This window comes from Eptesicus fuscus, chromosome 12, assembly GCF_027574615.1.
Source record: "Eptesicus fuscus isolate TK198812 chromosome 12, DD_ASM_mEF_20220401, whole genome shotgun sequence".
In the NCBI taxonomy this organism is placed as follows: Eukaryota; Metazoa; Chordata; class Mammalia; order Chiroptera; family Vespertilionidae; genus Eptesicus; species Eptesicus fuscus.
Genome location: NC_072484.1, coordinates 74436882 through 74450006, shown reverse-complemented (window position 1 = coordinate 74450006; position 13125 = coordinate 74436882). Strand labels below are relative to the sequence as shown.

Below are 13125 nucleotides of genomic sequence, written 5' to 3'. Positions count from 1 at the left end.
CTTACGGGAGGTAATGGATCTTTCTCATATTGATGTTTCTCTCTCCCCTCTCTCTCTAAAATCAATTAAAAATATATTGAAAAATTAAAAGTAGATATTCAGCACATAGAACTTGTCACCCCAGAGGATGTTGTGACTGAAAACAGAAACTGGCTAGGGACATGGTTTACTGAGAGGACTCGGAGAGTTTCGGATAATGCCACTGAGTTTGACAGCACTTCCATGAAAGGCGACCGACTTCTCAACACGCTTCTCAACATCCTGCCACAGCCCCTCGGGCAGGCTCAGGAAGACACTGGCTCAGAAATGGCAAATCACTCCTCGCTCCCCGCCAACCGCCAAGAGAGTGACGCCACTGGACATTTTCAAAGCTGCTCATTGAGAAAATGGCCATGACCAGGGTGCCAGGATACACATGTCAGCAGATGTGACAACTATGGAATTTTCCTGAGTTCTGTAACAAGGGAGCAGGCAATACACATGGGAAAGCATTAAGGCAAACACCAAAACAACAGCAACAAAACCCCACTGAGTCTACATAACGGCTGAAACACCCTTAGTTAGGATGATGCTTCTGAGGAACTTGCCAAAATAGGTTTGTCTTATTCTTACATTTAGGAGAAAAAGTATTAATTTCCCATTCTTTCCCTTTGGGTCTTCCATGGCAGAGGCCAACTGCAAAACAGGTACATTTCCAATGTTCATGCAATTTATCTAGTACCCCAACCTGGACATTGTCACTGCTGAATTTTTTTTTTTTTAAAGTAACAGCTAATAGATTCTGATACATTTAGAAACTTCAGGGCAAATAAAGTTGAACAATCTCTCCAAATCCATTCTAGAGCCCCCTCTCCATGATAAACAAATGAATCCAAGGTAAGACAGCTCTGAGCTCCCAAAGGAAAGACAAGAGCCCTTCTTCATTCTGGTCATCTCTTCCCCCCACACCTGTCCTGGTCTGTCTGTAACTTGGAAGATGAAGGCTGCCCTTTGCAGCCCTTTATTAGACACACAAGTTAGAAGGCCCCTTCCTGGGGCTCCTCAGGACGACATCAAGTTCACAGAGGGTCTGTCCCTAGACCCTCAAGGGCTTTCTGCCTTACACCTTTCTCTGGGGTCTCTTTTGCTCTATGGTCGGCAAACTCATTAGTCAACAGAGCCAAATATCAACAGTATAAGGATTGAAATTCCTTTTGAGAGCCAAATTTTTAAAACTTAAACTTCTTCTAATGCCACTTCTTCAAAATAGACTCGCCCAGGCCGTGGTATTTTGTGGAAGAGCCACACTCAAGGGGCCAAAGAGCCGCATGTGGCTCGCGAGCCGCAGTTTGCCGACCACAGCCCTATGTGATTCTCCACATCTTAGATCAACAGTAGAAACACAACATGATGAAATTTAGCACAGGATTTCTGTCTTTCTCCACAAAACATAATTAAAGTCATCTTACTAAAAAGCTATATATATATTTCCTGCAGAGAAAGAGAGAGAGAAATGTAGACCCAGTTCCAGAAACTATTTGGAAAGGAAATCAAAAGGCACATCTTTCTCTTCTTATCGTCTCCGTGAAGTGCTGACCCAGCCTGGCTCTTGCACACGAATCTCTGATGGGGGTGGAGAGCACTCGGATGGTCAGAGCCGTGCCCTGTTCTGACGCTGGTCTCGTGTAAGGTCTCTAACGGAAACGGAAACAGACTCCCTTTGCTATATGCTGTCTTGCAAAATTGACTTGATTTTATTTTTGTTGCACTCCATTGTGTTTAATGAAAAACTTCTTGTGAGTCAGGATTCGGAAGTGGCTGCTTACAGCTGTGTTTCATAAAAATCCCAGTCATGCATTAGAAACAGAAGTAAAACTGGCTATAGCTGCAGTGGTAACATACACACGATGGGCCCAACTCTCCAATGTACTGCGTTTTAACCCTAATTTTCATGCTCACCTCTTGTAGCATTTGTAAATTATCCCCTGCTCACATCCCCCAAAACAAAGGTTGGGATCCTGGGTCCTGTTGTACAAAATTCTGGAGTCCTTCTGGTAAATTTTTCAATATATTTTGAAGAAATGGCGTTCGAAGAAGTTTAAGGGCACAAACCAGACTTGTCGCCGACCACAGTGGGACCAAGAGGAGGGGAACTGTCCATTTGGGGTCTTCTCCTGGAAGCTTCTAATCTTACCATGTCCTTTGTAAAAATAAAGTCAGAAGTGCCTTCACTGCCAAACTGTTCCTCCCTTTATTCCTCCTGCCTGGAGTTGAGGGCCAGCCTCTCTCCCCAGCCACCTCTGAGGTGATGAGCTATGGGGGGTGGGATGGGGGGGGCGGCTAGAGGGCGAAGCCAGCCAGATGAGCCTGCTGGGGGTGGGGGGAGGAGGAGGGGGAAGAGGAGGGAGACGGGCCAACTAGACCAGGAGAGTGGAGGCTGGAATGAGTGAGGTCAACTGCTGGATAACTCCTGGCGACCAGAGACCGCTGTTTTAACCCAGCCAGGCCCGTCTTCCCTGAATGCCAGGCCCGACTTTAAGAACTGAAGGGACCCGGCTGTGGTGGCTCAGGGGTTGAGTGTCGACCTATGAACCAGGAAGTCATGGTTCGATTCCCGATTCCCGGTCCCCGGTCCCTGGTCAGGGCACATGCCTGATCCCCAGAGTGAGGAGTGGAGGAGGCAGCCAATCAATGATTCTCTTTCATGATTGATGTTTCTCTCTCTCTCCCTCTCTCTTCCCCTCTGAAATCAATAAAAACATATTTTAAAAAACTACAGGGCTGAGCTGAGCACCACATGTTACCAGTCCTGGAAAGTCACACACAACACGAGTTTTAACAGAAAGTTGACTGGTTACAGCCCCCTACCTGGTCAGTCAGCAATGCACGGACAGGCACCAACTCTGTCACTGGACCCCCTGTCTGAGGGAGCTCTTGCCCAAGGATGCTGCACATACTTTTTGGTTCAGAATAGGCACCTGACTGGCAGGTCAGAGAGCCTGACTCAGGCAGCCTTATCCTCACCCAAACAATGGTAAGTGGAGAAACACATAGAGCTAGAATTAACTACTGAGAATAAGTTCTGAAGTGGTCACTCTAAATTATACTTTACAAAGTGTTTTCTTACACCCCTAGTTCCCGAGAAGTGAGGATCGTCTTAAACCTGTTTTAATACTGTACCACACCCCAAATCACAAGGGTTTTAAAAACAACAACCCACCAGTTCTTTAATATCTGTAAAGAAGACCCAAGTCATTAAAACCTGTGATGCAGGACGCTGCCGCTTCCTTTCTTGTTAACCGTGACTTTATCCTTAATGCCCAGTAACTTCATGAACAGTGCTTCCCATTTATAAACGGGGATATGACATCTCTATTAAAAACACCACAGCAGCAAAGCCTGCAGAATTCTCAGACACTTATGAAGAATCAGAAATCTAGATGGATGCGTAATATTTATAGGATGCCAACGCTATGGCTATTTGGAACTATCTAGATAGTTGCTGTATGCTGATGCAGCCAGGAATTATTCAAAGAAATGGCACTTGAATTAACTGTCTTTGCAAAAGCATTTTGTGGTTACAGCTGAGGTTCAAACTACTACTTTCAGCTCTAATCTCTGAAGGTAAGAGTAATTAATCACGTGGATAAAATCCATGTGTTGGATAAATTAGCAAGTCTGCTTTCCTCTAGTTGGGAGGAGGAAGGCGAGTGTCAACATCTGCTGTCAGGTGATGCTAATATTCCTGGGTTAACCTTTTGGTTTTTCCCTCCAGGTTATTTGGGTCTTTGAAAGCTACTTTACTTAATGGTATTAGTGGACTGCTATCTACGTCAGCTAATGGGGCCCCTTACTCATTTAGCTTACACCTAGGATGGGGCACAAAGAGTAAAATGTTAAAGGTCAGATTTTTATACTAACTGCCCCCCCCCCTTTTTTTAACCAAACAGCAAAAGCAGCACAAAAGGAATTTTACAGACAACAAATTTCAGCCCCACTCCACAGCAGAAAAAACTCTGCAAGTCAGGAAGCAGGCCAGATGCTGGCGGCGGTACCTTTGAGACGGACAATTCCTTCGACTTAGACTCGAACAGGTGCTCCAGCTTGGAAGTGTCCACCTTGATAGGTTCCAGTTTTGACCACAGGAATTCTCTGCAGCGCCGGTTGTTCTTACAGGGCCACTCAAAAGGCCGCACTTCGTTCCAGAACAGACGGATGGTCTTCTTTTTCTTCGTGAATGCTGGCTGACCCCTGGGTACCTGGGGCCACCCTAAGCCCTGAGGAGCATTGAATACTGGAGGAGGAGCCAATAAATTACCGGGGATGGGAGGGGGAGGCACGCTGTCCAGCAAGGGTGGAGGGGGTGGGGGTGGCAAACCCAGAAAGGTAGGTGGCGGCGGGGGAGGTGGCCCAGGGGCCTCCCCGTGACCCAGGTCCACGTCTAGGACGTCGATGTCATCCTCCTCTCCCAGGTCGGTGAAATCCATGTCTTGGATTCTGAGCTCCCTTGGGTTGGCCATGAGCTGGTCCCAGATGTGGTCGGATTCTGTCTTGGGCTGGGGGGATGCTTTCTCGGGGACCGTGTCATCGGGCTGGGTGTCGGAGGAGACGGGCCCTCTCCCTAGGTCCCCGCTGTTGAATTTCTCCGCGAAGGCTTTCACACTGCCCCGGTTGTCCAGGCAGCCCACATCCACCCTCCTGACACTCTCGTCCTGCGCCAGGGAGCTGGCCTGCAGCGTGGATATCCTGCTGGCCAGGCTGGGCACCGCCTCTGCCCCCTGCTCAGCGCCCGCGGGCTCGCCCTCCCCCTTCTCCTCGGCATCCGTGGGCTTTCTGTTATGGGCATACAGCATGTCCAGCATGAAGCGTTTGTTGGTGAGGATGTCGCCACACTGTTCATTTACACTGGCATCCTGAACCCCCGCGGACCACAAACCTGAAAGCAGACAGGAGAGAGAAAAATGAGAAAGGCTCAGGGCCACACCCCGAGAAAACCAGTTAGGGAATCTGTGGGCTTTCTGTGCACAGCCACTCAGAGGAGACAGGGAAACAAGACCCCCGAAGAGGAAGGCGGTCATGGCTGACAAAACACCCACGACCAGGTGCAGATGCTGCATCTAACGCCCAGTGACCTGCTCCAGGACCCGTGACGCCTGTAGGTGTGACACTGCCCAGGCTCCTGCCCAGGCTCCTGGGAGACTTTTCCTGACCTTTACTAGTCACCATGACAGCTGGTCAGGACCCAGCCACAGGCGACCAAGGGGCTTCTGTCCTAAGGACACAGGGAGGCAAGAAAGATGCTCCCTCCCCCACAGAGGTGTCAAGAGAGGCTGTGGAGTTATTTCCATCGTTCTCCCTCCTCCACATCGCACCAGGGCAGCTCAAATCACCCAGAGAGACGCACACACCATGCCACTGGTTGCACTTTAAATTCAGGAGACCCTTAAAGCTGCCTGGCTGTCTCTCTAAGACCTCTCCTAGGTGACCTTTCACACCCTCCTCTCGCCTCTACCCCCCTCACCTATCTCATCCTCACAGTGTGGCCCTGCTCCCTAGTTTAACAACTTCACAAAGCCAGAAAAGATCCTCCAGGGCTTTCATTCTGCCTCCACCTGAACATGGTCTAACTTCACCCATCTTAAAAAAACACACAAACAAAAAGTCCACCATTAACTCCACTTATCCCTCCTGCTATAATCCAACTTTTCTCCTTTCCTTTAAAGTAAAGATGCTAATGAGGTGTTTTTGTGTTTGTTGGTGTTTTTGTTGTTGTTTTTCTCACTGTTTCCAGTTTCTCTGTTTTCTTTTGAACGAGTCTCAGGAAGTTTTTGCTCCCTCCACCTTTCAAACCTGCTCCTTTCCAGGCGACCGCCGATTGCCTTCTGCACTAGCCCCAGCTGATCCCCTCCTCCCTTACTTAGATCCTTTACTTGCTTCACTTGGCTTCTGGGACATTGCACTCAGCTGGTTTGCTTCCTTTTTTCTGGCTGCCCCTTCTCAGTATCCTGTGCTGATTCCTCCTTTATCTTTAACCTTGAAATGTCCTTGGACCACTTCTCTCCATCTATACTCACTCTCTTAGTTACCATCTCATCCAATCTCAGGGCTTTAAATACCACCTTCTGCCCTTGCCCCCATCCCCCTCACGGAACCTGGTTCTCCTGCAATTGTTTCCTGTCTCAGATATGGAAACTTCATCTTTCTGCCAATCCCCCAAATCTCGGAGTCATCCTTGACGCCTCCTATTCTTTTATCCCACACAGCAGGGCATCCTGTTAGTTAAATGGTCATGTTATATCCAGAAACCAATTTTTTTTTTTTATCACCTCCCCTGTCACAACCCTGGGCTGAGCCAGCATGGTTTCTTGCCTACAGTAATGCAAGGTCTCACTGGTCCCAGATTCAACTCTTGCCCCTCCACAGTCAGTTCTTAATACAACAGCCATGTGATGTGTTAAAATATCTGATCATACCTTTATGCTCAAAGTCTTCTAATGATGTCACATTTCCCTGAGACAAAAAAACCAATGACCTTGCAACGTTCGTAAGCCTCGTGTGATCTCACCTGAATTGTCTTTCATCTACCGCCACCACCCCAGGTGGACAGACATGAACATTTTCGGCTATAGCAGCTCCTTGGCATTCCTCGGACTCCCCGGGCATGACCCAGCCTCAGGGCCCTTGCCCCTCCTAAACAAACTGCACCCAGTTAATCGCACAGCTTGCTTCTCAAAACCCTTCAAGTATTTATGCCTTTGCTCAAATAGTAACTTCTCAGCAAAGTCTTCCCCAAACACCTTATTTAAAATTGTGCAATGCTCTCTCTCGCCAACACTGTTTATCATCCTTTCCTGCTTTATTTTTCACCAGAGCACTTATTACTATGTAACCTTCCACATAATTTTCTAATTTATTTTATTGCTGTCTTGCTGCCCCATCACTGGAACAATAATAATTAGTGGTTAAACTGTCTTCTTCATTGGAATGTAAACTCTACAAATGTTTTGTTCACAGTTGTATCCCCCACATCTAGCATGAATGAATGAATGAATGAACAAATGAATGAATGTTCAGGATGTTATTCCTCTGAGCTTGCTTCCTAAGGGCTGGCAGGACTATGGGGTGGGCATTTCAGAACGTGGGTTCCACCTGATAGCAGGGCCTCCATAGATACTTGGATTGGGAGGTGATAGGAGACCAGGGAGGTGGTAGGAGACCGAGACCATCGATGTGAGCATGGGGAGCTTTCATTTTATAGGAGATGAGCCCTATCAAACATGCTGGGGAGGACACTGGTCTCGCCCACAACTCCACCTTGGACTTAGAGGAGCCATTCAGAGGGGAAGCACAAGCCCCACGTGCTGTTTCTTCCAGTGCAGCTTTGTCCTCCATGCTCCACTCTGAGTGGCCTAACCTCCCCAAGGGACCAACACCAGCAAGGAGCTTTGGAGCCCTCCTGTAGGTTCCACAAACAAAAACACGCTTCACACCACCAAAGAGACAGGAGACGGCATATGAGCGCATGACGGAAAGATCTGGTTATTTGGAGTCCCAACAACTGGTCATACAGCCCGTAAACAGGGAGACTGTTTTGACGCCAGAAGGCTGGAACAGATACAGTGGCTGAGCCTCTCTCTCTCTCTCCCAGATTGCCTCACTCTTTCTCCATTTATTGGGAGATGTTGATAATTTTTTATTTTGGCCATAGGGAGAAGAGCATAATCAGATAACATTTTAAATGCCGGTCTTCTCACTTGCCCTCTTCATTCACTTAGGTCTTCTTACATCGTTATGTGGGGTGGTTCTTTGTCCCTAGTTTTTTCCTCTGCTCTGAAGTCTACTTTATCTGATATGAATATAGCTACTCCCGCTTTTCTTATTAATGTTGGCATACTATGTCTTTGGCCAACCTTTAACCCAAACTTTATATCTGCCTATGTCATTATATTAGAAACTAGAGGCCTGGCACATGAAACTCATGCATGGGTAGGGTCCCTAGGCCTGGCCTGCGATCAGGGCTGATCTTCCCTGGCTGCCGGCAGCTGGCCTCGCCCTCCGCCCCCTGTCGCCACTGGTTGCCCTCTGTGGGTGGGGCCACCAGCAGGGCGATTGGGCCCTGGCACCACCTGTGTCCACTGCCACCCACCCCCGGTTCCCAGTTCCTCATTGGGCAATTGGGGCCTGCAGGCTGGGGGCAGCTCCTGTTTTGAGCGCCTGCCCGCTGGTGGTCAGTGCACATCATAGCTAACCGGTCCTTCTGCCGTCGGGTCGATTTGCATATTATGCTTTTAAATATATAGATAAGTTTTGTACAGACAGCATAGAGCTGGGTTGCATCTTATCCATTCTGTAAATCTCAGTCTTTTAATTTTAAAGTAATTATTGATATGTTAGTGCTTAAGTCTCCCATTTTACTTGTTTTTTTTGCTTCCTTAGTTTTAGTCCTGTTTCTTCTTTCTTGGTCTTGGTAGCTTACTTGAACATTTTTTTAGAATTTCAACTTGATTTATAGTGTTTTGGAGTATGTTGCTTTGTGTAATTTTCCTAGTAGTTGCTCTAGGTATTACAGTACATACACTAACTCATTAGTCTCCTGGTATTGATGTTTTACTACTTTGTAGTATAGACACTTTACTTCCATTTAGATGCCTTTACCTTCCCCACTTTTAAAATATAATTGTTATAAGTATTTCCTCTACATATATTGAGCATAATATCAAATATGTGGTAATTTTTTGCTTCCAACATCAAATAGGATTTAAGAAGCTCATGAGGAAAAAGACAGCCTTTTAAATTTCCCCCTATTTTTACCCATTCTGTTGTTCCTTTCTGAAATTTCAAGTCATCTTCTGTCTTCATTTTCTTTCTGTTCAGAGGACTTCCTTCATCTATTCTTTAAGAGGAGGTCTGCTAGTGACAAATTCTCTTAGTTTTTCTTTAACTGTATTTGTTTTCCTTTCTTTCTTAAAGGTTATTTTTGCTGGATATAGAATTCATGGTTGACACATCTGGTTATTTGGAAGCTACTGGGTGAGGTGAGGATGGGGGGATAGGACAGCCACAGATTTTCCATTAGTGCATGTCTAGGGCAGGAAATGTATTAATAATAAAAAATATATTTTGTTAGGCAATAATTTTCCCAATCTTTTGGCTAGGAGAATAAACTTTACTTGATGCTTCATTGCCATGTCATTCAAGTCTGAAGGTCCCTAGGTAGTCTGATTTATTTGCACCTCTCAGTGTCTCCCTATGATTGGTTGTTCTGTTATGCCCAGGATGTTTATAATTTAGTTGTCAGAGGAAGAACCTGGGAGCAATGGAGCTTCTCAATCTTAACCAGATGCCTCCTCATTAATTTATTCATCAATGGTTTTACAAGCCCCTACTGTGTTCTAGACACCCAGCATGAACTCACAATGAACAAAACAGACATCCCCATCCTCATGAAGCTTACAGCAAGTGGAGACAAAGGACAGTTACACACGTAATTACAACAAAGTGTGGTGAATGCTACAATAATGCCTTGCCATACGATAATGCATGGAATGGGACACACGAAACAAAGGAAAAGAAAACTACACAACCAGAATAAGTTGAATATCTTTCAAGCCTTGCAAGTTCATTTCCAGATAATAGATGCAATCATTAGAATAAGATTGGAAATCATTTTGATGGTCTTTGTTATTTAGTTGAGAACATTCTGAGAAGCAAGAGCTATGCTGAGAGAGCTGTCCTGACTCCACAGCTGCTAATGGTGCCTGAGCGGTGGGATTTTTTTAAGAACCAAAGAGCTATCACATATAAACATGATCACATCTCTTAGCACCAGACTGAAGCAGAAAAGGCACTGCAAATCCCTAACTCCTGCGGGTATACACTTGGACACCACTAGCTATTGTTGGAAAGTCAATGGTCCTTCCCGGGGAGCAGAGTCTCCATTTTTGGAAAGTTGTCCTTATTTGGAAGAATACTGGATAATCTAATCCAAGAAAGTTTTGTTCCCTGGCTTATGTTTACTAAACCAACTCGTAGATATGTTTTAGGCCTGCTACACCTAGTTATGAGGAATAACTCTGAAAGCTATTCATAAACATAAAACATTTTAAGGCCAAAATGTAATCAGAAAGACTTTCCCAACACCTTGTACAATGACCATAATTACATTAAATGTGAATACACAAGTAGAATTTAGGAGACTAACTGTAATCTGACTTTGAAAAAAATTTAAAAAATAGTAATACATTTAATACATCTTAGCACATACATCTTAAACTAAACAGACACAAGATTTTCAATGCAATGTTTCCTAAGATATAAACCAGAGGTGGAGAAGGTCTGGCCCATGGGCCATATAAGGCCCGTGAAATCATTTAGTCTGGCCCTGCCCAGGCATTAGGGGTGAGTTAATTAAATGTCTGACCAAATATAGCAGCTAATTTTTAAGTTAATAATTTTGTATGGCCTGAGAATGATGTTATAGTATCCAAATGGCCCTTGGCCAAAAAAAAAAAAAAAAAAAAAAAAAAAGGTTTTCCACCCCTGATACAAACTAATAAAGTCTTTTTGTCTTCTTTTGACTAACATTGTAGTAAATAAAATCTAATATATTATAATTGGTGAAAATTCAACTACTAACTATTTTAGACTAAGCCATTGATTGACAAGTCTCATGGGAAACATTTTGGCTCCATTCATTCATTCAATTTTCATTCAATTTTCATTCACTCACCCATGCTTCAGAGATAATGTATTCTTAATCTGTGAACTAACAAGCCAGGCGTGGGTCATGCCACTGGTTGGCGAGCCATTGTGGAGCTTTTATGCTGCACTTAGGGCTCCTTGAATATATGTCACTCTAAGCTCGATGAAGGTTGGCTGTAAGACTTGCCTCCACTCTGAGGACTGTTAGTTGACAGAGGTGGCTCCCTGCCAGCCTGACAGCTCTCAAGCCATGGGTAGGAAAGCCAACCCCATGGTTTCACATACAAATAATAATTTAAATGATTATATAAATTATTTGCAATTTCTACAACCCTCTGTGGCTCCCTCCCCAAGTCCCTACTGTGGACTAGCATTACATGTAATCCCTAATCATAAAGTCACTATTACATGATGAGTGAGCTGGGCCAGCCGGTCACCTCAGAGGCCAGCAACCCAGGACCCCCACCCCGGGGTCCCTGGAATGTTTATGGAAAAAGGGGCTTGATTACCAGTGCCCCTGTCCCTGGGGAGCTTGTCCTCCTTCTCCTCCCTCTCTAACGTGCTGCTGGAGGACGAGATGCTCGAGGCAGAGCAGTTGTCCCTCTCGTTCACCTCCTCGTTCCGCCTCTCCTTCTCACTGAGGGAGGCTCGCTCTTCCAGCTCCTGCTCAACTTCGCTCTCAGTCCCCACGTGGGCAGGGGCTACTTCCTGGTTGGCCTCATCGGCCACCTGCCCCACCTCCTCCTCTGGTCCCGGTTCTGGCGCAGGATCCTGGGTGCTTGCTGGTGGAGACAACAATGGAGATACAATCACAAGAGGAAGCATCAAGCATGGTGTGAGGATGGATGTGAGCTTGATTTCTCTGTGCTTTCCTGGCAGGCAGAATTCTACAGATGGCCCCCAAGACTCCTGTCCCCTGGCGATTCAACCAAACATGTTCTGGGCACTGCTAGGAAGGGACTGTGCAGCTGACATTGACCTTAAAATATGGAGATCATCTAGGCAGGCCTGATCCAATCCTGGAGCCTTTTGAAAGCAGGATGCTTTCTGATTAGCAGCAGAAAGGAAGTCAGACATATTGGAAGCAGGAGAAGGATCTGACACCACGCTGCTGGCTTCAAAGATGGGGGGCCATGTGACAAGGAATGTGGGTAACCTCTAAAAGGCTGAGAGTAACTCCAGGCCTACAGAAAACAAGGCATAGCGACCTCGGTTTTATAAGCCCAAGAAACTGAATTCTGCCAACAACCTGAATAAACCTGGAGATGGATTCTTCCCAGAGTCTCCCCATAAGAGCCCAGCCAGCACAACCTTGATCGTGGCCTTGGGATACCTAAGGCCAAGAACACTGCTGAGTCATGCTGAACTTCTGACTTACGAAAACTGTTGGGTAATAAATGGGTGCCATTGGGTAATAGATGGGTGAGCTCAAGACCTAGATAACTAATACATGAACCTTCTGCCTCTTCAGGGAAAGAGGAAAAAAAAAATCATGGTGAATCAAGTTGGTAAGCAAGTAGCAATCCGATGTTTTATCAGTGGCTACACCAATGATGCTTGTCACACTTTGCTTGAATTATTTGCTCATAATGTAAACTAGTCCATACTTTTGAAAGCTGTGTGAACAATCCCTCATGGGCACAGACTATTTGTAAACCTCTCAAGACTGGAAACATGACACCTGTCCCAAGGTAAATCCCTGCCCCTGTGTACCGTCCTCTAGGGAGCAGAGGGTGCCACAGAGGGGCTTTCTTTGCGTGCTTGTGCTGAGCAAACTCTCTGCTGTGGGCTATAGATAAGTAACAAAATGATTGGGAATTAAAAAAAAAATAAAATCTGAGCCAACTGCCACATATGAGGGCCAGAAGAGTCAGACTGGCCACCCCTGAGGATCTTTGACCAGAGCGCACAGACACATCGAGGGAATCTGACATTGTGCCCCAAAAGTGTGAGCTCAAGCCCTAGGCAAACACAAATTCAGATAGGATCTGCCTGTGGCAGGATCTGTGAGAGACCTTGCCAGACCCCATAAGAACAAGCAGACCAGGGAGCTCTCTCTCTGTGGGGGTATCCTGCCAGCTCAGGTGAGCAGGGATGGCTGGCAGTGGAGAGTGCACAGTGCCCCCCAGTAGGCCAGGCAGTGGCATTACTATGGGTGAGGAAAGCTCAGCATCCCAGCAAGAACTCATATTGTCAGGACTCACTGGGCCAGCAGCCCCTCCCCTCATCTGCTCTCAGGCTGCCTTTCTCTAGGAATGTGTCAGGGAACTTGGGAGGGAGGCAGGCAGTGAGGAGGATGAGAGGCCTGGGTAACTTCCAACCTCCACAGGAAGAAATACCCCTCGGTGGGTACCCCCTACCCAGTGCCCTTCAGGTAAAAACTGGGTGTAGAGGATGGAGGGCCTCTCCCTTTGCCTGCCCGTAGCTTGATGACACCATCTGTTG

General features: G+C 46.3%; 1 protein-coding gene across 2 annotated transcripts in view; it reads right to left on the bottom strand.

The window, feature by feature from the left end:
- The window catches only part of FHOD3 (formin homology 2 domain containing 3), a 376750-nt gene that overhangs the window by 42338 nt on the left and 321287 nt on the right, over positions 1-13125 (bottom strand). For both annotated transcript variants that reach the window (XM_008158248.2, XM_008158257.2), the window contains 2 exons: positions 11190-11462; positions 4035-4915 (listed from right to left, as the gene is read on the bottom strand). In XM_008158248.2, coding sequence (XP_008156470.2) covers positions 4035-4915; positions 11190-11462 — 1154 coding nt within the window. The remainder of the gene's footprint in view (positions 1-4034; positions 4916-11189; positions 11463-13125) is intronic.